Genomic DNA, 25,634 nt, shown 5'->3' with positions numbered 1-25,634 from the left:
AAAAAAACCCCAAAAAACCCCCCAAAAAACAGCGACAAGGGCAACTCTCTGACTCCTAGAGCAGAAACTCCTGCCTGCCAACTTTATCCAAATGTCCTGTACTTGGTCCTGCCAAAACTGCAGATGTTTGCACCACAATAATTTCTCAGATTCTTGCTTGGATGCTTACTTGGAGAACAAGAACAAAAAAATTTAGTGCAAGTGGGAAGGAAAGGATTGTTCAGTCCTGAGGAAATATATTTGCATTTGTTTCTCTTTAACCTTCCCTTCCTCCATTTGTCTTGAAGCAATTTATTTTCAAGGAAGAAGTATGTCACTAGTCTATAAAGAAGAAAAATAATTTTTATTTGCTTAGTGATAACCATCTCTGTCGCTCCCAGTCTCAACTAACTTGCTCATTTTCACCTGAAAGAAAGAAAGGGGAGGAAACACTGAAGAAGAAAAGCAGGATGGGAAATTATATGAAGAAAAAAATCATGCATGTAAAATTAATTAGCTGAAAAAGAGAGAGGACTTAAAAGAGTAAGAGGGTAAGGAATCAAAGCAGGGAGAAGTAGGAGTTACTAGTTTTGGGTGAAGAAAGACTGAAAAATGAGATTTTCCTGAATTAAGTACCTGGATTATCTTCCATAATATTCAGAGCTTCAATAGCAGCAGCAGCTAATAAAGGAGGCAAGGATGCAGAAAAGCAGTACCCTTGACCAGACAAACGCTGTGAGGGAAAAAGAAAAAAACAAAACAAAACAAAACTTTTTTCTTTATAGCAGTAAAGACAATGTTTTAAACATTAGTTCACATACATTTAAACAACCTCTCCTCCACACTTAGAGGTTTATGGAGGGATTTAAAAGTAGGTCTCCAATTCATCTACAATATTTCTTAGAACCACACAGTTTCTGTATGGAATCAAATGTTGCATAATAATTTATATAACAACACTCCTTGCAAATTGGTACCAGTAACTAACTCTCATTTCTAAGTAACTAATCTTGCCACGCCATATAAAAATGAGACCTGGCTTACCTGGTGGTCAATAATAAAAGATCTTCCACAGCAAAATCCTCCAATAGAAGCCAGTGAATTCTCCATGTTTGCACTAATAAGATCTATATCATCAATCTGCCAGATAATTAACAAGTTATTAAGACATGCTTCTCATTACATCAAGATTATTTATATTTTAATATCTTATTTCATATTATCATGAATACTAGAAAAGATCCACCAAACTATCACATATTAAAATGAAGCTACGATTGAAATAACAATTTTAAGCAATACAAAAGGACTTTATAAACTGAGATTTATGGATATGTAGATAATTTACATAGGATCACTCTTTTCCAGGCACTGCAATATGAAGAACACAAACAGAAAAAAAACAAATTATACAGATACTGGTGTCAACTCCTCAAAGCACTCAATGTGACAGTGTCTTTTAAGAATCTAAGTAGTCCCACTGAAGTCACAAGGAGTCAGAATGTGACTACAGTTGAGCATAAGCCTAGTTAAATCAGAGTTTGAACCTTAGAGACACAATTGTATTACTTCATTTGTTAGCTGCAAACATATATTTTGCCAGGGTAATATACACTGATGACCGCTACAAACTCCCATTCTGAGCAGACAAAACTGAAAGATTGTATTTGTAAATTAATTTAACACAGAAGCCAATTAATCAGATGGTACTTGGCAAGCATCACAGTAGCACCATTTGTTTTCTTTTCTAAAGCTGTTTAACATTCATTTTCTGTCTTCCACATTTGGTATTAAGACACTTAAAGTGAAAAGGAGATGGGGAAAGACAGAATGAATTACCAGAATTTTATTATTTCACTTCCCAACTGAGTTCAGACACTGTCAGAATGCAGTGAGAGATGCTCCACACTAAGACACTGGCAATCAAAAGAGCACTTCTTCCTTGCCCTGCTCCGGTGGCTGTGGTAGCTAACAAGCACAAGGACATTGCTTGGGATTTCCAAAGTACTCCTCAGCTGAATAAACACCACAAAATGATTCCTGGAAAAACAGTCTGGCTTAATCTGCCAGTGAAGTAGTGTGTTGGCTTTGTGTGTGCGGGGGCGTGTTTTTGGTAGTGGGGGAAAGGGGAGCTTTCAAGAAGCCTCCAAGGCGTACCACCCCCAGCTCAGGCTGAGCCAATGAGCAATAGGGAAACGCCTCTGCAAATCCATATTTGTGAGGGAAGGACTGTCCTGAAAAGAAGGTGGTGGAGAAAACCTGGAGGAGAGACCATTGACCTGAATAAAAAGATAATCATCAGCCTAAACAAAGAGAGAGCTTCGTTGCCAGGAGGAGGAGGGGGAGGACAGAGAACCTCAGACACCTAATTCAACTGCATGGAGTAGGAGAAGGCAAAGGAGGTCCCTGCAGCCCATGGAGGTTCAATGGCAGAGCAGAGACCCACGTGTAGGCCATGGAGGACTCCACACTGGAGCAGAAAAGCTGAGCCTGAGGGCAAGTGTGACTGAAATTGAGACCCCGAGAGACGCTCAATGCCAGAGCGGGGGTAGACCCCCAGAATGGGGGGTGATGAAGTGCACTGGACTAGAGACCTGTCTGCAGCCCATGGATGTCCCCATGCCAGAGCTGGGAGCTGTGCCTGAAGAGGTGCGTGACTCCATGGGAAGCTCTGGAACATCTTGTTCCTGGACTTTCACGCTGGGAAGAGCAGCAGAGATGAACTGACTGAACCCCCCATTCCCTGTCCCCTGTGCCGCTGAGGGGGAGAAGGTAGACAAATTAGGAGCAAAGTGATTTGAGCCCGGGAAGAAGGGAGGGGTGAAGGAAAGTGTCTTAAATATGTGGTTGTTATGTCTCATTGCATTACTTAGATGATTGGTAATGAATGAAATTGATTTTTCTTCACCCAGTTGAGTCTGTTTTGCCAGTGACCATAACTGGTGAGTGAGCTGTCCCTGTCCTTCATCCTAATCCTGTGCCCCTTGTCTTGTGACTCCCACCCCATCTCACCAGGTGGGGAGAGTGGTCTACTTGTAGTTAAACTACCACAAGTAGTAAGACAACATCTTTGAAAGGACCATCAAAAGCTTTATCCTATTTTTCCCCACTGGAGTAAAAAGCAACAGAGCAAAGCAGGCTGGCTGTACACTGAAAAGATTTTTCTGACTTACCCCTCTAGTCCCTAAATATTTCCGTGAAAGCATGACACTTTTAAGTGTATGCAGCTAGAAAATACTGCAAACATGACCTCATTGATGTGTCCAAAAACAAGCATAAAATTATGCACTATAAAAATTATTTTGGTATGTTCCTCATTAAAGATAAGTAAAATTATTTTAAGTAAGCACATTAAAGAAAAGTGCCAAGACCTGAATGCTTTAAGACTGATTTAAGAAAAGTATGCCTAAATTTCTATTGTACACTACTAAACATTGTTAATGCCACAGGTATAAAAAAATCAATTGTACAATTTGCTTCTGCACAAGTCTCTTGTTCACAAAAAAACTGACAAAAAAGTACTTACATTTATTCCAAAATGTTCAGTAATTCCTCTTCCATGTTCTCCAAGGACACCAAAGGAAAGGCTCTCCTCCAAAAATATTCTAACTTTGTATTTATACTTCAACTTTATCTAAAACAGAGTAAATTATATAAAATACAAGTCCACCAGAATTTGGTAACAAAATGGGTGGGGGAGATAAGGTAAAGATAGACAAGTACTGTATCCTGAATACTGCAAAAATGTCAGCTCTAGAGTTGTGTTCTGTCATTAAGACATTTTAAAAGCCTTCAAAATTCTTCCACCATGTAAGACTAAATGTCATATAAATGCTTGCTTACAAAAAAACCCCCAAAACTTTGAATTTTTTAAATATGCTATTAAGTACTTTCAAGATGACACATTTTCACAGCATTTCTTCCACTATCTACTAAAATACAGCCTGCACAAAAAGCCAATTTATGCTGAGTAGCAAATATTTTCCTTGGAGTCACTGTTTATGACAGCAGTGTGTGGGTTTTTCTGAAAGTTTTTTTTTTTTTTAAGATATAACTTAGTTTAATAATTTAGCATCACACAGCTTAGTTGAAAATACAGTATATTTTACAGATTACAAATAAAGACCATAACCAGGCATTCATTTGCACTTTTCATGACACATAGCTTCAGAATTGTAATCCTGATCAGAAGTTTCAAAACAATTTAAGACCTGAGTTCATGATTTCATTAACATTTGAAAAAGCAAGAAAGTAAACAAAAAAACTGCATGCAGAGCTTTTCTATGTAGGCTTAACTATATGTTACTACTATTTCATTAGCCACATCTTCAAATGCAGCCTTTAAAAGGCAAGCTGAAACCACTTACCAATTCTGGAAGAGGGCAAACGTCTCCTGTGTTTATATACAACCCCTCCACTACAATAAATCTTCGAGTTACACGGGCCTTGCGAGGATTCTTCAGAGAAAGATACTGGTTTCAGTTCATATCAGTTATTACTAACAAGCAAAGCTCTGAAGATTTTTTTGATAGGGAAGGAAGATAATGTGTCTTTTTCAAGTAAGCTTTACTTTAGTTTGAACTTAGCAGTTATAATTTGTAACAAAAGTTTAAATGCCTCATTGAACTAGTTTTTCTTTATTTTGTGATAATTTTAAAGCTTTTAACTGTTACACAAGAAATAAGATGCCTTGCTTTGAAACAAATCATAACCATTCCATTTGAATTTTATGAATAAAATAAAAACAGTACAACTACAGAACAAATACTACAAATCTTGGTCTCTATTATATTCATCATTACTCTGAGCTTTCAACAAGTGGTTTGTGTACCAGGATTGTCAATGCAGCACAAACATCTCATAGTAGTGTTTTCATACAACATAATCCAAAAGTATTAATAACATTCAAGTTACAATCTCCTTGTCTGATCTCTGGACAATATAATAAGAACACCCTGCACTGGTTTCTGTTTAAACTTCAATGATATGATTTGAGGTTTGGTTTGGTTTTTTTTATATGTCATTCCCCTCGTATTTACTTTAAACCTTATTGATATCTTCTGATCAAAGATATAAAGTCATGCTTCTTATTTTCTTAGTCCTTGTAAAAGGACTAAACAGAGAACACCTGTTCTAAAGGACTTATTCAGAGAACACCTATTTGACTTTTCTGAGTGGTAGGCACCAAAAGCAGGCACAGTCCATTCCAAAAGTTAGACAAACTCTAGGGGTAAGATGTACCCCCTCCTAGTCTGTATGTCTTGGTTATACACACATGGTCTATATTAAGCTCTTGGCCACCAACTTTATGTTCTTATTCAGCTAATTACATTAAGAAACTTTAACCATGTAGCTAAATCAAAGCACTCTGCTCTTACAATCCAAATGTGTTACACAAATTGCATGACTAGTCTGCCAACCACATCTGAAATCTCAGGGAAAGATTATCTGACAAAATGTATTTTCCATGAAGGTACATTAACTTGTATGTTGTCTACAAATTTGCTATTAATCAGATCCATAACTGATTTAGACTGATGTTAAGCTGACTGGCTTATAATAATGCAGTTTATCTACTCTACTTTTTCTATTTGCTAGCACAAAATCAGCTTTCTTCCAATTGTCTGTAACTTTCCAGCATTCTGTGAGCATGGCACACAATGAGGGTGTGTGCCAATTCAGCTAATTATTTTAAAATTCATTTCTGTAGCTCCTGATCCTGATTTTGGTAGCTGCTTTTGGACATCTTTTAGTATTACTATCAGAATGAGAAGCAAGCCATCAAACTGACCCAAATTCTTCAAGAGAAAGAACACCTTAGGAGTCGAGTGCCAGACAAGGGAAAATAAAGGATTAAGACTAGCCTCTTCTGTGCTGATTTTACAGTGTGGCATTCAAATTGATAATTAACTTCCATTATTTATTAGGGAAGTACAGTTATGCAAATTTCTAAAAGACCAAAAAAAGCTCTGTAATAGTATTAAAAAAAAAAATAAAAATCTCTCACTTCAGTCATCTGTCCATAAAAATATTCCTCCACTACCAGTGCCTGTGAACTTGCATCCAGTCATTACACAGACAAATGCAAATAAATAGATATATATTTTTTTAAATCTATGTCAATTACATAAGCAACATTAACTGCTCAATCGAGATTTATGAAAACCAAGTAACTGCCTGTAAGCATTGCATCCATTCAATCATACAACCCAATAAAAAAATGTGTGGGAGGTGGCACAAAAAAGTACAAATATTTCTTCAAAGGAATGGTACCTTTTGATCTTCAGTCTCTTGTTCTTTCAAGAGTCGTTCAAGGTCAGCCATATCATTATGCTTAAATAACTTGATGTTACTACGAGATGCTTGTAATCCCTTCTGAATAGCAAAGCAGGCAGCTTCATCTCTGTAAATACAGCAAGCCCTCCTAAGTTTGCACTCGGTTTAACAATTATTCAAAGAAAGATGGCTATTAGGACTGTCCTGTTTTTGAGCAGATATCAGTATTTAGGTGCATTTAAACCCAGATTTATTAAAGCATCATAGATTTTACTTCCATTCTGAAAACTCTTTTCCAAAGCTCCTCAAGTTTTCTGTGCACTATAGCCACTAAAATCAAGCCAACAGGATTTTTCCTGAAGTGTACACTGGTCTTCTTGTTTGTCTATGACAGCAGTTTATTAGAGCAGAGTACTCCACGGACTGGGCACAATACCACGGTACTCATCCCAGAAACCTCTAATTTCATTTGCTCTGGGTCTTAGAAAAAAGGCACAAAGATGTACCTGTAACATTTACAGTGGTTCTCCAAGTATTCAAAACCTGCTTTTTAATATCCTTTGGGAATTACCATCTCAGTGTTCAAGAACCATCCGCTGTTTTTAACTGTTAGAAAGGTAAATCTCTGACTATGATGGGGTACACAATTTCACAGCTGCTTAAATCAAGTAATCTTTTAAAAGTGGCAATTAAATCAATGCTTCTGCACATGCTAAATGCAATAAATTCAACCAAGGTGCTTTTAAATACTGTGAGATCTCTTGTCAGTAAGAAGCTGAAACAGTAGAAGATAGCTAAATACAGGATACACTGGCTTCTTGAATAGCATGCAAAATCCTGGTTGTCTCAAAAAAAGCTGATCTGGTAAATGCTCAAAGATGACCAAAAAACATGATCAAAGTTATGAAATAACTTTGTGTAAAAAGAAGCCAAATAGGCTGCAAGCCTTACATTCAGAAAAGAGAGCACAGCAGAAAGATTTTGGCAGACAAACACAAAAATATCACTGTGTTGTGGCTTAACTCTAGCAGGCAGCCAATACCCACATAGTCATTCACTCACTCCCCCCATGGAGAAGATGGATCAGTTCACTGTCTAAAAATCAAATGCATCAATTGAAATTAGTAGCTGTTATAGTCAAAACAGGTGTTTCTTCATATTTTTTCATAAAATGTTCATGTTAAACTGTGAAATTACATGTAATAGAAGCATTGTGGATATTAAAGATTTACAAAGGTACTAAGAGAATAGGAAGGCTTAAGAAAAAGGCGCCAACTACTACTAAAACCAAACCCTCCTCTTTTGTCCCAGGAAGTTTTGAGTTTTGTTACATTGTTTCTCCTTTTTTTTTTTAATCTTCCCTAGACAAATCATGATTGGCAACTCTCAGGGACCACGTACTGGGCTTGCCGAATCCTTAGTTTGACCTTGTATAGCTGTTCCTGTATTATTTTAATATCCACCAATATTTATCCAATTGATCCACTGCAAATAAGCATGAGGGGAGCAACTATCCTGCAAGAAACGTGAAAAGCCAGCAGTAAAGAGGAGAAAAGCAATTATGACTGTACAGTTCCTTAAGAAGAAAACTAGGTATTAAGACTTCTGCTAGTTCTTGCATGCACAAGTTTGTTTTTTTTTCAGCTGAGTGCCCGAGTCTGCTCCTCCATGATAAAACCAGTAACTGATTTGATTTTGAGTATTTGACAAAGAAAAGGTATTTGAGCTTTGTAAGACAAAATACTTGATCAAAACCAGCATTATTTTCTAAATGGTTAACTTAATATGATTAACAATAATGAAAAAGAAAAATGGTAAGGAAAACTCTTCAATCTGGAACTTCCCACGTAGAAAATAATACTTACACAAACACAATGTCCCCTCTTTTTGAATACGCAGGAATAGCACTGGCAATTGTTGCAAATCCATAGGAGTATATAATAGCTTCCTCTGTCCTCATGAATTTTGCTAGTCGTTCTTCTAATTCTAAGTGCACATCTATTTGAGAGGAAAATTGAAAAGATCTTAGTTTTGTTGTTTCATATCAGGAAGACCATCATTGTTTTTAGCAATCATCTAAATGAAAGAAACAGAATGTTTATTTGTAGGAAGAGTGTTACAACAAATAACTTCCCCAAAATCAGCTGCAACCAATCCAGCCTTACTTAAACTGACAAGTAACCCAACATTAATCGGAAGCTTTGACAGATCTGAAAATATTTATGCAATGTGGTTCTCTCATCTTCTTATGCAATGGTAATTAAAATCACTTGTGATTAGACCACAAGTAAACGATGCAGTGTTCCTGGACTGTGACTAGGGAGCACAGTTACTACAGTCAGACAACAAATAGTTATGTAATTTATAGCAATTAATGAGGTCCTGTTGGCAGACTGTCAGTTCTTCTAAGCTGATGCTTCCACTGCATATAGCACAGCTATCATTGTAACAGAAAACTGCTCTTGTCAGGCTGCAACCACATACCATCTCCTGAATGCACTTCAGCCAATTGAAAAGGTCACTATCTCCATGCCAGACATTACTCACTCCTAAGATGAACTGACACAATTACACATACAAGCATTTCCCAAACCAATTTGGTCAAAGTGACCCACGTTAGAAACAAAACACCACTAAATCAAAAGACGAAGAAGTGTGATACCAGATGGTGAGTGGATTGCTGCTGCATAAAGGTGACCATGGCATTAAATATTCTGCCTAAGCAAGATAACCGGTATCAGACAAGCTGTTATTTTAACTGTGTAACTCTCTTGCCCCTACCTGCTTCTGCTACCTGACTTGCCAAAGTCAGAGAATTATGCCTTTTATCAACTGGAAACAAACAAGATCAAAAGACAAATGGAGGTCCTTAGTGTGTGACATGAAAGATCACCATTGGCCGAATGTTACCTTTTTGCAATTATTCAAAGTTCACTCAAAATAAAATCAAATGAGGCAACATCAGTTAAAAATACAGATTCTCCAACAGTCTATGAGGCATGGTTATGTCAATGTTGCTAATTCTAGCTCAGTACCAACAGCAAGGGTGTAGGAAGAAAGGGCTTTGTAAAAATCTTAACTTTGCCATACTAACCAAATTCCTAGCATAACCTTTCCCCCAAAGGGGAAAACTATCTGATTCATACATTTTGAGAATAAAAGCAAATGCTATGTCTTCAAACAACAGCCTTCCAATCACAATCAAGAGTAATTTTTTCTATAGACTGCAAACTATAAATTTTCAACAACACTTTCCTAACATCTACTTGAACAACAAAAAATGTAATTGAATGGATTTTTTTTTTTATTTGGTTTTCCACTGGTTTTAAATGGAAACAAGAAGTTTATTCATTTATTATTTGAAACTTTTCTTTTGCTACCTAGCACTTTGAGACAGCTGAATTAGATATATCAAAAATTCAGAGAAATCTAGAACAGACTTTCTTCTCCAAAGTTTTTGGAAGGAAGGATACTGATTGGAGTTATCTAATCGACTTTCTGACTGAGATTTTAAGCAGTCCTTTTTCAGAATCTTTGTCTTTATTGTTATATGAACATCAGGATGAATGAAGCAATCTCCAGTCAGGCTTCAAAACAGGATGGATGAAGTTTGATTCAATTATTGAACAAAAAGCCCAAGAAAGATCTTTTTCTGTCAGCAAGCACCAAAAAAAAAAAAAGAAGCTGGCCGTATGGCACTCAAAACATGCAATATAAACAATACTCAGCCAAAAATGTTCCTTCTTGTAGCTCTACCAATATGGCACTCAAAACATGCAATATAAACAATAAAAATGTTCCTTCTTGTAGCTCTACCAGTAGAGAATAACAAATTAGGGGAAATAAGGACTGAACTACTACTCTGAGCGTCCAGCTGTTGATACCTAATGGGGAAAAAGTGTTTTGTTTGAGTGTAAAAGACCACCTATATCCTTTAACTAAAAAAATGGAAAAGATTACAAGATCATCACAGTTAAAAATGAATATTTGCATGCTTCTTACTGAGCTTTACTTATCAACAACCACCACTGCACTGAGCAAGGACTACGTAGAAACTGTGGGTGAAAGAAATACTGTCAGCAGTAATGAGCTAACAAATATAATCAGATTTGTATTAAGGAAAAAAACTTTACAAGGCCAGTACACTTTGCCAAGGGCAAGAACATTTAAGCTCAGAATGACATAGAGCACACACAAATCTGATACACCATTAAGGGAATTAATGCTTTGTATAATTATGAGTTTGAAAAGCTTAAAACAGTATTAATTAAGGCTTCACCACCATTCCATCGTGTTAAAACCAGAATACTATCTGGCTCTCCTATTCTTATTGCAGTGATTTGCCTTAGTCTGGTTGCATCACTTGGATTAGCTTAGTTTAAGTGAAAGCTGCAAACACTACCTAGAGTACTTTTGCACCAAGGAAGATATGATTGGTACAGCTTACTACATAAAGCTATTATTGTCAAAAACTGCTATGAAGTGCCCATGTAGTGCCTAACATGTGCTCCCATGCATGTCAAAAGCAGAAGAACTGAGACCAAACCCACCCCATCTTTCACATATTTTATTAGGTAGTCAGTCCTGATCCTTCACAGTAGTACTGAAATTGTGGCTGCTAGGCAATCAACAATAGCCTTAAAAAAACCTCACAACCTAAGAACTGATATACCCCTCAGCTTTCATCATGAAGAAAATAACCATTAAGATTCAGTTATGTGTGCATATACTAGTATTTCAAGATTGTCATAGGATAAAGGCATGGATGCAGTTTTCAGGGATACAGCACAAAGCAAAAATGTCCTAATAGGGACTCACTAAACAGGCAGAGATATGAGTTCACAAGACAACGAGTTGATGGCTTTTTGGCCTGCAACTGTGAAACTATTCATGTATTATTCTCTTGTTTCTAGGCAGTATTTCAAAATACTAATGCCTGCAAAGAACTATTTCTGGCTGATATTTATCAACTTACTACTTCCTAAAAAGAATGAAAAAAACCTCAGTACCATCTACTCACATCATAAAACCTCTTAATTACAACATTAAAATTAACAGTAAAGAAAAACTTAATTTTGACTACAGCATTAGTAATCTTTATCACAGAAATCAGACTGCCCTCTTGTGGTCTACTTAGAAGCTTATTATTAATTTACACTTAAATTCACCATGCATGACTAAATTCGAATATGTTTATTTTCTCTTTCTACTATGGTGACCAGAACTAAAACAGATTATATTTAACTTTGCAACCCTCCTTCAAGACCAGCATTAGAAAGAGTAAGAAAACACATAAACTGAGAAAGAAAAAAAGCTATGAACAATAAACGCTACTAATCCTTAACAATCACGGTAAAAACATATTAGAGGGCAACTATTCTTCAAAGCAATAGAAATAATTTGCTTCTTATATATTGGACTATTTTGACTGATTTACCAAACCAGTCTGAACACCTTTAAAGGCAGAACACAGAACGTTACTCACCAAAAGTACCATAGAATCCTCTAGGTCCACAAGTGCCAACACCGTATTTCTTCAGAGATGCCTGGGCTGCACTCTTTAGCATAAAACAGTTACATGAAATATTTATTCCTACACTAGGTCTCTAACTCCTCTATAGGCTTCACATTCATAATTTGATGCCAATGTACACAGGTCACTTCTTGCACCATGTAACATGACCTGCTTTACAGAAAGTATAATAATGTACTGAATTCTATGAATTAATTTCACAACAAAACTATTTTAAACAAGTGTTTAAGCACTGTCCATTGTATTCTAATGATTAAGGACATTAGATACTAACTCAACCTGATAATCAGCTAGTACACAGTAAATCCACCAGATTAAACTTTAGTAAAAAGACAAACTTAAACAGTACAAAAATAGAAGGTTTATAAACTTCCTTGCCACTTTAGAAGTATACTTCCTTAACAAAGTTTGTGCTTTCTGAAGTCATTCTTAATTCCAAGATAACATACAAAGTAAAAGAGGAATAAGCACACAAACACAATAGAGAAGAACTCACCTTAACCTTTTCATTATCCAAAAGTCCAAGAAAGTTAAATGATGCAAAGTTTACACATTCCTTTCCATTAACAGTGATTATATGGGTGGGAGGACTGAAAAAAAATACAGATATATTGTTATGAATGAAGAGTTGCCACTTTTATAAAAAGTCAAACTGTACAGGAGTTTTGTTTTTCAACAGTAAATGGCACACAGCTTTTTCAGCATTCCCTCTTTCTAATTCTTCCTTTGCAGCTGCCAATCAATACTTAAGTTCAGTCACAAATGTACTGCCATACTCAACAAAAACTGTATTCCTGTAGTTTAATAATAAAACTCTAAATATCTTTCCGAGATATTTAGTTTTAGATATTTAGATTCCTTGTTGAAAATTTAATTCATACAAAGGTGACTCCTGAAGAGACAAATAAAGTTTCTCCTTTAAAAGCAAAGTGATATTTATTTGAAAGAAAGAATACTACAAAAAAAAAAAAAAAAAAAAAAAAGGATACTGCATTGCTACTTACTTCTGTGATAAAAATGAATTTAAAAATCTATGGTTTGTCATAAAGCAAACACACAATACCAATCTTGTACTGCACAGGGCTCCTGAAAGTACTAGCTGTAAGCAAACAGAAGTATTGTATTATCTGTCATCTTAAGTTTCAAATTCTGTTTAATCTGTGATAGTTTGAATAACTCATGTAATCAGAAAACAGAGAAAGTGTGAAAACACACAATATTAACAAATGAACAAGAGCACAATACATAAGAAGCAAAGGGCAGAGACATTTTCTGCCCTAAAAATTTATTATTTAGAGAAGGTATTAAAAAACTGAAGATAAAAATAGCTACTACCTCTTTCAGTGCAAGCATCATATCTGTGTGGTGTATTCTACTATATTCTGAACCTGATCCCACAAAGGAACAGTCCTGCATTACTGCAGAACATCTTCTGCACAGTAGTAGCATTATACAAATGTGCAGCAAACTGTCATGGGGAACTGACTGCCATTAAAAATATACCTGTTCCTCTGTCTTGCTCATCAACAAGTTGTACCAAATGTTGGAAGTGAAACAAGTTAAGTGAAACAACTTCTTAGGTTTGCAGATATTCACAAGAGCAGACCTATGCATTTTGTCACTTACACAAGGTTCAGTACACACCCAGTATACTATTAAACCTGGTAAATTTACAATTTGCCCACACAGCTCCACCTCTCAAACCTAGAAAATACACTAATGTTTACCAACAATTTGACCCTAACAAAGCTGCAGCTCTCACAAAGATGTGGCCACACTTTACTATCACAATTTTACCCAAACTTGTAAATGAATACTCATGGTTAGGCAGAAAATACTCATGGAAAAGCTTATTCCAATGAATAATTATATACAATATATGTCCTAACAGTATCATAAAACCTTCCTTGCAATGTCAAGAACAAGCCTCTGCAAAAGAAAAATAGTGAAACATTTAATTTCTTTATAGTTTCATGTATCACCCTTCCCCTAGACTAACATCGTGGTTAGGGACAACAGTTACGAGATACTGAGCGATCCAGCTGAAATTGTAAATAAAAATACATTTTCAAGCTATATTCAAAGAACTTGAAATCAAGTCCTTCAGAAGGAAGCTCTTCTAAGGAGTGAAGGCACTCCATCTGTACCTGGACCTCTCACTTACCTCTTAAGTGTTGAACGTATTGAAAAATGAGTTGCAGAAGATGATGAAGTTCAAAGCCAGATCATTAATGCCTTTTTTATTTTAAAGCAAAATGAAAATTAGCATGAGAATTTTGCAGACATACTGTTTTGTGAAACAGGTTTACATTTTCTGAATGAGATCTTGTACAACTAAGCTGCCTTGCATAGATTAGTTGACAGAAATGATACCACAAGAAGTCACTAGTTTCTGGACTGTCACCAAGCCGCCATGGGTAACTTCTTCACTGCTGATTCAAGATTAGTCACTTTTTTTGTTTGGACAAGTCTCTGAATTATTGGCTTTGCTTATCATTTGGCAACGTTACTGGGATTATGCAAGTGTTCAGCAGAAAGCAGTATACTTACATAAGGCATAAAGCGCCTTGCATATTGAGGGAGGAGGAAATCTGTCTTCTCCAGAGATCGGGTCAAAATTTTTACTGAAATATTTAACACCTTCTAAGTGGTTATAAGCCTACATAAACTCTATCTACACATTACTGCAAACATGCAATATTAAACCTTCAGATGTTAAGATAATTCAGATTTATGTAAATCTTCATTCATCATAGACATTAACACATGAAATTCACTGAAAGAAGATGACATCATTAATGTCAATAGTGTCTCCCTAAAACACTAATTAAAAAGGGGATAGAAATGCTCTTGAGCTCGAATTAGGATGCAGACACTTTCATTTCTGTATTAATTGTGAAATGCAGGTTAAGTTTATAGCCCAAGTTACAATCTGACAGCTGTTGAGCAACTTACAGGAAGGTAGTTAGTAGGCAGTTTAAATATTACAAGACAAACACCAAGTTTTCCCCATAGCCACTAATAAGTTTAACAGCCACAACACATTAAGATTCTGTCACAAAACATTCCCATAGCTGTAAGCACTGGAAAGTTCTAAATAATTGAAACATTTTCTGAATCAATCTAAAAGGTATTTGTTCAGATTTTTTTTTAAACATCCAACACTTCCTTTAACTCCACAGTATTGTTTGTTTCAAAATTTTGAACAATAACAGAAGGATTGTTTACATCACAGTTGATTAAAATAGGCATCTCCTTTCCAAGGCAGATTTTTCCATGATGGCAGAACCAGCAAAATGGAACTCCCTATGGCAGCGAATAATTGTGCTCTGTCACTAAATTATTTTAAATTATTAGTGTCACTAGAAGGATATTAAGAATTATTAAATTGTAAATGTTACTGACATAAACAAATCTGAAGCTTATGAAAGAAATTTCAAAACAATTTGTGATATATACAGTTAGTCTTGCTTAAGTCAATACACATTTTAAAAGCATCATAACACACAAGTAATGTTGAGCCATAATTTCCTCACAAAACAACTTTGCCATCAAGCATCTCCACTTCTAATTATCCAAAGAGGAACAACTTTTAATGAAGTGCCAAGTGGTTAGCCACAAAACCAGTTTCTTCTGAAGTGATTTGTGATGACATAGTTTCCCCCCAACCCCTACACAGAAGGTGGTAACCACTTTTGGAGGTGTAAGTCCACATATTCAGAAAAATTGAAACAAATTAATACCAAACAATACAGACCCACAATGAAGGCAAAGAGAAAGTGTCCCTTCCTCTACCCTCAACATGTAAAAAAAAAAATTAAAACATTTATAACATTTAATGTAAGAAAGATTTTCTTAATAAGATAGTCTTGACAATGTTGAAAAACCAAGGCCATCTTCTCAGTGGCAAATGCAGTCCGGCTATCTAAAAATGCAATTCATTTATGAAAGGTTTTAAGGATATGGAAAGGCTTAGTAAGAAATAAGCTTACAAATATAGACATCAAGTATTTGATTTGAAATGCGAAACAAAATTAATTTTGGTTACATTTACCCTGAAACAATGTTGTAGTTGAGAGCTGGGTGATCTTTTGGTACAGGAGGTACAAGAGGCTCTGGCTGCCATTCTTCAATCAACTCTTCTTTTTCCTGAACAGAAGAAAAGAAATACTGCTCAAAAAGTGTTTCCATTGGAAAAAAAAAATATTATGCCAAACAGCTGGTAATAGTTGTATGAGAAATGATGTATGCTATGCTAATGTGTCATCTTTCTGAGACACTTATAATTAGTATTATCTCATTACGTTCAACTGAGGGGTTCTGAATTCTTCAAAGGAAAGGAGATACAAAGAAAGACAGCCCAGTTATGCCTGTGCATTAAAGATCTCATGATACGATAATCAAGAGGAGAGATGGTAACTTGATGTCCCTGCTAAATTTTAGTCAATACTGTTTCATTCAATTTATTAATTACAAAAATCCTCCTCTACAGTTTATGTAATTGAATACAAATAACAATTGAATATAAATTGCCTCACTTTACGTTCTCAAGTCTTCAACACTGCTGTTTAAATAAATGTGGCATTAAAATACTTAGCGAAGTAACACATATGTGGGCAAGACACAATGGAGAAAAACTGCCAAATGCTGAAGAAATGGTAACAACCACTAAACCATGTATCCCCCACTTAACCAAGGAGGAATACTGAATGCACATTTGTTTTCAAAGTGCTTCAAAACATTTAGAAAATCTCAGTTAGATGATTTTCCAAAGGACATGCAGTGGACCAGCCTAACTGCATTAGACAGTTCCACACAAATTAGCAACCACTCAGGCAAATCCTGCATACCATGAGTGCAGAACTTTCCTGGAGGACTATTTACCAGTACAGCAAAATATACCAGTTAACGTATTTGTTAACACACTTTGAATGGTACGACTACAATGGGTTTATATTTCTCTGTTATTTTGAAAAGCAGTAGAATATTTAAGGCTACTTATTTCAATACCAAAATATAAATTCTGCAATCGATTTTTGAAAACACCACAGCAGTATCTTTTTCCATTTTCACTTTTTCCAAATACACTTTTCAAAGCCTCCAAAGTACAGAAATAAATTAAGAAGTGAAAAAAATCAAAAGGAACTACATGCAACAAATTAGTCTCCTGTACTTTCATCACTTTCCTTTTACAAAGCTAATGAATAATTTTGTTTCTAGGTATTTCCAGAGTATTAATTAATATCCCAGGAGATCCATGAAGGTCTATTTCAAAACACAAATGGAAATTTCAATACCCTTGTATTCCAGAAAAGATCCTTTTTATGTGAGCATAGTCACTTGTGTTTCTAATATTTTGCAGATGTATTTTAAATACCTTTTTATTTAACTTTCTCATGTTAGATTTCTTACTGAAATTTAACCCATGGGGCATACGTTTTAAAGGAAATAAAATGCCAATAAATGTGCAACAGAATTTAATATATTCAATATTTTGAAGGGTCTATACTTATATTAGTGCTTAGGTTCTTTAGCCACTATAGGACAGACCCCAGCTGGAGCGTTGCACGCAGTTGTGTATGCAGTGAAATGCTGTTCCACATATTAAGGAAAGCACTGAAGTAGGGGGTAATATTAATTTACCCTGTACTAGTGCCATTCATAGCATGTCAAATAGCAGATTTTAATGCTTCAATGAAAAAAATCCAAACAAATAACTGAGCACCAGAGAAAAGAACAACAACAAATTAAGCTGTGCATAAATACTATTGACTACCACTCATTACTATATTCTACTATCAAACCTCATGTTTGACATGACTCAACAAAAAACTCAAAATCCCTATGGGAAAAAATTACCAGGTGATCGACCCTACACCCGAGATTAACATGCGACACAGTGCCAAAATGGTGGAAAAGTAGTACCCAAATTCAGGGTAATCTCAGAGCGGAACCACAACCATAACCCCTGCATGCTCAACTCCATTGATCCAAGACACAGTGGCAATTCCTTGTCTCAGAACAGCTACTACTGTGCATCTCTATACTGTACTGCTATTTGAAAAAAAAAAACAACCCAAAGACGTAGTTCAACACTAAGTGTGCCGACCCACTGCACTGCCAGCAGCTGCTGCAGTAAGTCCTCTCCCACCCACAAGTACATTCCTGTTCCTTGTGTCAGCATACGCAGTTACAAAGCCAGACAATAACTTTGGTCAGAAAAACGATCCAGATGAACAATAACTCACCAAAAGCAGGATGGATATACAGCTAAACTAGATCCCACAACAAAGCAGTCCCTACCTAGATTGGCTGATGCTACTGGCAAACCATATCCTGAGTTACAATTGCCCAGTAGTATCTTACACCTTTTCACAAGAGTTCAAAAAGACTTCTGAAAATCATGAAGCAGGATGGATGCTGGTGCAGCTTTCACTCCACTCTGACAACAGCTGGTGCTGAACAGCCCCAAATCCCTTGTGTATGGTGTAGCTTGCATCAACAGTTTTGTGTTCATTTTAGAGCACAGGGTCAGGGATTTTGTCATTTTGGTTGTTGTTTTTTGTTTTAAATAGGAAGCAGAATAAATCAGGTGAGAAGTGGTACAGCCTGTCAGTTATGGAAGGATAAATAAGAAAAGCATTAGATGACATTGAACACCCAAACGACTTAGGAAGCATGGTGTTTCTTCTATCTAAGACCTGAATGCAAACAACATTTGAACAGCTTTTATAGAACATGGTTCAAAGGCAGAGCAGGCAACATAACATACCTTGTCTTCAAAGAGGGCAGAATTAAACCTGTGCAAGCATGTCCTTAGCTTCTTCATTTAAGTCTAATTTTTTGAACTAAGGGTACAAAATATAACCGAGCAGCTTAGCAAATGATACACAAATTCTTTTTGCCATGGAGTCTTGCAGAAAGAAAAATTGTATTTATAGAATACACTAGAATATTGTAGTTAGACACTCTAACTATAATAAAATAGCAATGAACAATTACAGCTGAGAGCTGCGAACATAAAGATAATGAGCGATTCCTAATTAGTACTTTTCTCCTCTGTTCATCCTAAATAGTAAGAAGTTTCCATTCTTCCCTTTGAAAGGTTTGCAGTGCACAAACTAACAGCACAGGTGACAAGCCACAGATGAGAAGTGGCAATTTCCTGATTTTATTTCTTAATGCTGAATAAAATACTTAAACAACACCATTTCACTAACTCTAGCTCATATCCATTCTCCTAACCCATTATATGGCACCTTGCTTTTTGATGGACATAGGAACATAAATGTCAAACAACTGCATCTTCATGTCTTACATGTTTTGTTTCTCCATGTACTTAGCACAGGCAGTAGTTTAACAAAAGCTTCTGTGATAGAAGTTCCTTTATTATGGTGGGGGATTGGAGATATTGGTGATTGAGTACCAATCTCAATCTAAAATGGTCATCCATACTGCAGTAGGGGCAGTCCATTCCCCTCCTCCTTTGACTCACAAAATATCTCAGTAAACTGGCCTATCCTCCTGACTTTCAGGGTAAACATGTCCACCTCCCTCTGACCAAAAAGACACAGTAGAAGCAGGCTTTCTTTTGTACAGTGACCCCACATTCAGAACAGCACTTTTATCTTCTGCCTCCTCAACAGGCACCAAATTTCAGACCAATGTCAAGAATAAAAGTCTTAATCTTCAAATACAGAGAGAAACAAGATTTTAATTCACACTGTAACACCTTCAGTATATAACTGATTCACTTATTTCTCCTCAGTTCACTGTACTGAAAATATCAACTTGTTGAAAAGAATGAACTCAAAACTTTCAATTTCCACTCTCAGGCTGTAATGTAAGTGAACTCACCTCTAATCTCTTTCTCTTGCCCTTTTATAATTCTTTTTAAATCTTTTAAACATAAATGTTAAATATAATATAAATATCAACATAAAATGCATATATTTTGTGAGTAATATACAATACACGTTAAAATATTTAGATATAAAAGTCTATATTTTCTAAATTATAGTACATATACTTCCACATTGGTGCACAGCTAGAAACATCTAAAATACATTTATCTAAATACACATGCACACACATATATATATTTACATAAATATAACATACATTGTACTTTGGTGGTTGTGGTTTTTACTTTTTAAACACCAGATACCCTGTGGAAGAGAAATACTTGAGTGTAAAGACATCCAACCCTGGCTGTTTAAATAAGTTGTGTTGTTGATGCTGTTTTTTTAAAAAAAAGTAGCAGTTACATTAATGAAGATAGTTCTTAGCTAGCACTAGTGTTTTGAAATAAGTGTCATATATGCATCTGTGTCAATATCCAAAGATTAATAAGACTTTTTTTAATTTGCTGCTCCTCAAATAACAGGTCTTTAGTTTCCTGGTATTTACAGAATCATATGTCAGCATGGCACAATTTGGCACAAACAGTGGGCACGCTAGTTAGAAATGTCACTCTTTCAAACTATGCTAATACTTATGAAATTCTTTACCTACATAAGGAGTCTTGGCTCAGAATGACTGAAAACCTTTACAAGAACAGACTACATTTGCTCTTCCCTGCAGAACAACATCTGATCAATCTCTGAATGCTGCTCCTGCAAGAGAGAGCTCTTGTGGCTCACAGTATTTCTCAGCCACGCATTAAACATTTGTCTCTCACAGGAACTTTCCAGCCTCCTGACTAATATCACTCTAATTAAACTGTTCCCATGCTACTACTGTAGTGAAAATTCTAAAACCAAAGAAAACAATTATTCCTCCCATCCACAAATGGTAAGACATGGCTCCTAGCAGGACTTCAAAGATTTTGAGAGAAAAGCTCAGTATCATTGAACCTTTTGCTAAATGATGCCATGCAGTCTCCTACTGCCTGCTCCAGTTCTCCGTAGCACTTCGCTACTTCTCTTTAGATTTTATTTTGGGTCAAAATACCACATGGTTTGGGCCAAAAGCCCAGAAAGGCTCTATATGTCTAGCACCTTGTTTGGCTACAGACTTACGTGTATTTCTCAAAATCCCAAACTATCAGGAACTTATAGTCACAGGGAAGTACTCCACCTTTTTAGTTAATGATTTGGGAGATTTCATTACTTTGGAATAGAACCAATAGGAACATCCACAAACACTCTTACTGAAGGATGACAATCAGTCAGCTGAAAGCCCATTCCTGCACTGGATTTCATAGTACTCTTGCTACACATTTGACTTAAACCCAGAAACCACCTTCAGGGTAAATGTCTTCACTGTTTTAGAAGTGTGACTCCTAACTGCACTATGTTGCACAATATCGTCTGCCTCTGGTTCCCCAGGACAGACTGGTCCTGACAGATCACACCAAGATGGCTGTGCAGTAGTGGTATTCTTCAGTAACTTTTATTACAGAGAGCCAGCTCTGCTCCAGCAGCATCCCCAACAACAATTCACAGAGGAACTCCAAGTATCCTTACATGAGTGGCTGACATAAAGGTAGCCTGAGCTCCACCACCTGAGCTGGCCTATCTCCACCACCTGTACCTGAGCAACCTGGTACTTCTTTCTGGTGTTGTAACGACCGGACACCACAGCATGAATCAAACTAGAACAAATCAGAAAGCAAGTCAGCAGTCTCCTCTCTGAACAGCTGGCATGTTACTACATGTAGGTCAACATGCACACAGAAGCCTGTTGGGGAGTGTACAAGAGGTTGGGAGGGGACACAACCAGGCAGATGACCCAAACTATCCAAACAGATATTCCATACTATAGAATCACACAATGCTTTGGGTTGGAAGGGACATTCAAAAGTCATCTAGTCCAACCTTCCTGCAGTGAGCAGGGACATCTTCAACTACATCAGGTTGCTCAGAGCCCTGTCCAACCTGACCTTGAAGGTTTCTAGGGATGGGGTTTTTACCACCACAGGTTTACCACTGGCAACCTGTTCCAGTGTTTGACCACCGTCATTGTAAAAAGCTTCTTCTTTACACATCCAGTCTAAATCTACCTTCTTTTAGTTTATAAACATGTCCTATCGCTAAAGGCTCTGCTAAGAATTTTGTCCTCATCTTTCTTACAGGCCCCCTTTAAGTATTGAAAGGCTGCAACATGGCCTCCCCAGAGCCTCCTCCAGGCCGAGCAGTCATGCTCAGCCATAAAAGGGAAAAAAAGGGGGTTTGGGGAAGTTAGCCATCTTTTCCTTCGGAATTGGCCAGGTATTGGTCCACTCAGGGGAGGTAGTGAGCGATTGCCCTTGCATCACTTGTTTTGTTTCTCTCTTCTTCCACTTCTCCTTTGCTTTTTAAACAATTTTTTATTCACTCACAAGTTTTCTTGCTTTTACTCTTCCTCTTCTCTTCTGCTGTCCCACTGCGGGTAGGGGAGAAAGTGAACGAGCAGCTGTGCGGTGCTTCGCCGCCTACTGGGGTGAAGCCACAACACAGACCAGTGTCAACTATCTGTGGATTTTCAGTGAAGATTAAGGTGCGGGGGTGGGTCTCCCCACAGCTATTCCCCTACACAAAATAAATGAGCTCTTTTCACAGCAATTACCTACAATGTAGAAAAAGAGACATAATCACTCCACACCTCTGACGTGTCAGTCTGCTTAAGTCCTCCAATTGTAGAAGATTTATTCATACTCTCACTTCACTGTTGTATTTTTTGCTCACTTTCAGAAAACTAACTGTAGACAAGACATTCTCTTCCAAATACAGTTCTTCCTATGGAAAACACCACGTCCAACGAGACTAACTTAAATTTCCTTCACTGTCAGACAACCTGAACATACAATCAGACTACAGAGCATTCCCCCATACTATTCTTTTTCCCATCAAGATACAGGTAACAAAAAGCTACAGGTGTTCCTGTCTTTAACATCTCAAGTCAAACCCTTTGCTGTAATACAGCTCTTAGCACTCTGCAAATTTTTGTCTTCTGTGCCTTGCAACTGTGAATCAACGTATCCAAGATCTATAAAATCTGTATTTATAATCTATAAGAATTGCTCACATTTACAGCCTTGTGCCTATAGTCCCTGCATCTTATTCACTGATGCATCACACTGAGCCCACATGCTTAACATGTATCCTTAGCAAGAGTAAGATCAAAAAACGTGCAAGTGCATGATACAGATGGGAGTGACAAGGTAAAATACCCACAATGTGCTTCACAAACCTTCCTCAGTACCATGAAGAAATTCCAGTGTTTTACCCCATTCATAAAGAATACCATTCCTTTGAAGCTCTAGCAAACTAAGCATGTTTGTTGTATGGGACTTCATATCAACCCCTTACATGCACAAGGTAGTTGTCACACTGCAATACACTGCTATAGCTCATCTTTGACGGAGAGAAATGAGTGCATCCTTGCTCACCTCACTATTTTCACATTCAGAGACTGCATCCAATCATCCTTTCAATAGATTCAATGGTATTCTCTGACATTATGCAGCAAGCCCAATTACAGACCATGTCTCAGACAAACTAGTCCAGGGACATCTCCAAAACAAACTCTATTTACTCCTGATAGTCTCCAGCCAGAAGTCAGGAAGAAATTCCAGTCTTCACAAACAACTACAGGTTTTTGTTTGGTTGGGGTTTTTTTGAGACAACCACATTGCAAAAGAAGAAAACTGCCACTAAACTGCAAAGTTTTCTGCAATCCACTCAACACTGTAAACTCTCAGAATTATTACTCACAGATACTACATGTACAGACTGATCATTTTCCTACTCTCAATACTCTTATAGTTTATTTTGTTTGGTAGGGGTTTTTTAGTATAGCTTTCCTTTTTAAAACAAAGCCATCCATCGAGTAGACTTAATGCCGGTTTTTCGTAGCTTAGCAGTCATGGTCACATCAGTTCTTTTGTATTTCTCAGACTCTCAAACACAGTGCTACTTTAAAAGCACTAGCTGAAGTGTTCATGGAATAAGCAATTTCTTAGCTCAAAGTAAGCTCATCCTTTGAAATCCTAAGAAAAACCAGCACAATTTGTGATGCAGCAGTGGTTCAACAACCAAATACATCAATAGCTATAAACTGTTTCTGCAAAGAAAAATATTTTTCCACAATACCTTAGGTGTTAGATCAGAGCGCTCTTGAAGCTTATAGGTCTTGGAAAAAAGAAGTCTGATTATCCATAGAATGAGAATTCCTTCCAAAATGAGGTGGTAAGCAGGAGCCTGAAAATAAAAGCATAAAAATAAGTCTACATAGAATTCTATTTGAATCAGCGTGACACCATTCAACAGTTTTGTTCCTACTCATACACTCATAAAGAAAACAAAGCTCATCATCAGTTGATAATGTATTTCTAGATCAGTAAAAATGACAATTACATGAAAGTGGATTGCTTTGCAGCTACTGCTTGTAGCTGTTAACTTGAGTTTGAATGGATTTATTCTGCTGTTAATAAACAAGGCACACTCTGATAAACAGTTTTGGTTCCACACATGCACATAAATTGAACAGTGAGAGTAAAGGCAGAGAAGCTGTATGGGTTGTGCCAGAATCCTTGAAGGCAGAAAGCTTTCACAACAAGCAGAAGTCTCCCGAGAGCTTGAAGGTCCATGTCCCCTATACACATCCACTTCAACCCTACATTCTTATAACTTACAGTCCACCAGCTGCAACAACTAGTATTATTTACAAAGGAACCTAAACCTGTCCTCACAGCCCATTTTTGTTAGTTTCACAGGCACTCTGAGCAGGTATAGCTCAACACAATCACCAGAAGCAGTTTTGCCCCATGTCATATACTTTCTTGGATGGACACAATATTTAGGGAAATACACCACAAACTAGACCATCGAGTTAATCCAATATAAAGATAGACTCTTTGGGTGCTTGGAAGGAGGAAAGACAGTTTCCTCTGGCAGCAGAACTAGTTTAAAACAGATGTGGAATTACAGCATCAGCATTTGACACCTAGTTTTAATGACAGGTTTAGTTACTCCATTTCAGAAAGGCTCCTGTCTACACTGCGGATGTCTACGGAGAGAGACAGGCCCAAAGTGTACATGCACTACTGCACTCCCTCTTCAACTCACTGGAAGAGCTCCCATACATCAGTGTTTTCTGGTAGGATCTGACCTGCCAATAAAGGAAGGGGAATGCCCCACAAACCTAGAAACTAAAGGAAACTGAGCACAAGTTTTTAAAACCAGTAAGGAGTCCTATGGCATACCAAACTGCAAATAATGAATATATCATTTGCAGAGCACCTTTCAGTTCTCCAAACATATTCAGAATACATATGTACACCACGACATCTAAAGAACACATAACATAGTAGCAATAGAGGTCCACACAAACTACTTCCCCATGCTTTCCAGTGCCTACAATTACCCTGAATTCAGTGTACCAGACTGTGCTACCGGCTTCAGTAGCTAAGCACTTCAGTAGCTAAGCACTTCTGTATTTGTACCGCAAACCCTGAGGAAAATTCTTCAAAAGCTGCCAGCCTTTGCCAAAGGAAGGGAGGGAAACAGACCATCGACACAAGGCCACTGCCTGTCACCAGGACATCCTCTTTAAGGTCATGAAACAAAGCCTGGATACACATGCGCCGTGCAGATCCCCTCCAGGAGAGCATGCAAGCAGGAACACTTCGAAGTCGTTTCTTCCTTTGTAAATAACACTGGCCAGTTACAAACCCTGACCTTATACTCAGAGAACACTGTGGATCTTACCGAGGTTCAGTGTCCTGGCACACACCTTAAATGTGGCCTCACAAACTGACACAGATCCAAACTCAAGCGCGCACACCTGCTTTTCCCCCGCCTCCACAGGGCGCACGCACACGCATTCTCCATTCCTGCGAGCGCAGCCCCACACGGGCGGCACC

At 37.1% G+C, this 25,634-nt stretch overlaps 1 protein-coding gene across 1 annotated transcript; it reads right to left on the bottom strand.

The window, feature by feature from the left end:
- Positions 1-615: 615 nt before the first annotated feature.
- SPTLC1 (serine palmitoyltransferase long chain base subunit 1) lies at positions 616-24,008 on the bottom strand (the record flags this gene model as incomplete). The annotated part of the gene is made up of 10 exons (XM_010163633.2): positions 616-712; positions 1,024-1,119; positions 3,506-3,613; positions 4,347-4,436; positions 6,253-6,382; positions 8,121-8,253; positions 11,741-11,813; positions 12,285-12,378; positions 15,843-15,937; positions 23,863-24,008. Coding segments are annotated over 10 exons (1,062 nt in total), but the record flags the coding sequence as incomplete, so codon positions are not given.
- Between the last annotated feature and the right edge of the window lie 1,626 nt (positions 24,009-25,634).

The sequence above is a fragment of the Antrostomus carolinensis genome, unplaced genomic scaffold, assembly GCF_000700745.2.
Source record: "Antrostomus carolinensis isolate BGI_N321 unplaced genomic scaffold, ASM70074v2 scaffold21242, whole genome shotgun sequence".
Taxonomy (NCBI): Eukaryota; Metazoa; Chordata; class Aves; order Caprimulgiformes; family Caprimulgidae; genus Antrostomus; species Antrostomus carolinensis.
Note: the sequence above shows the minus strand (reverse complement) of the source record. Positions and strands in the feature narration are given on the sequence as shown.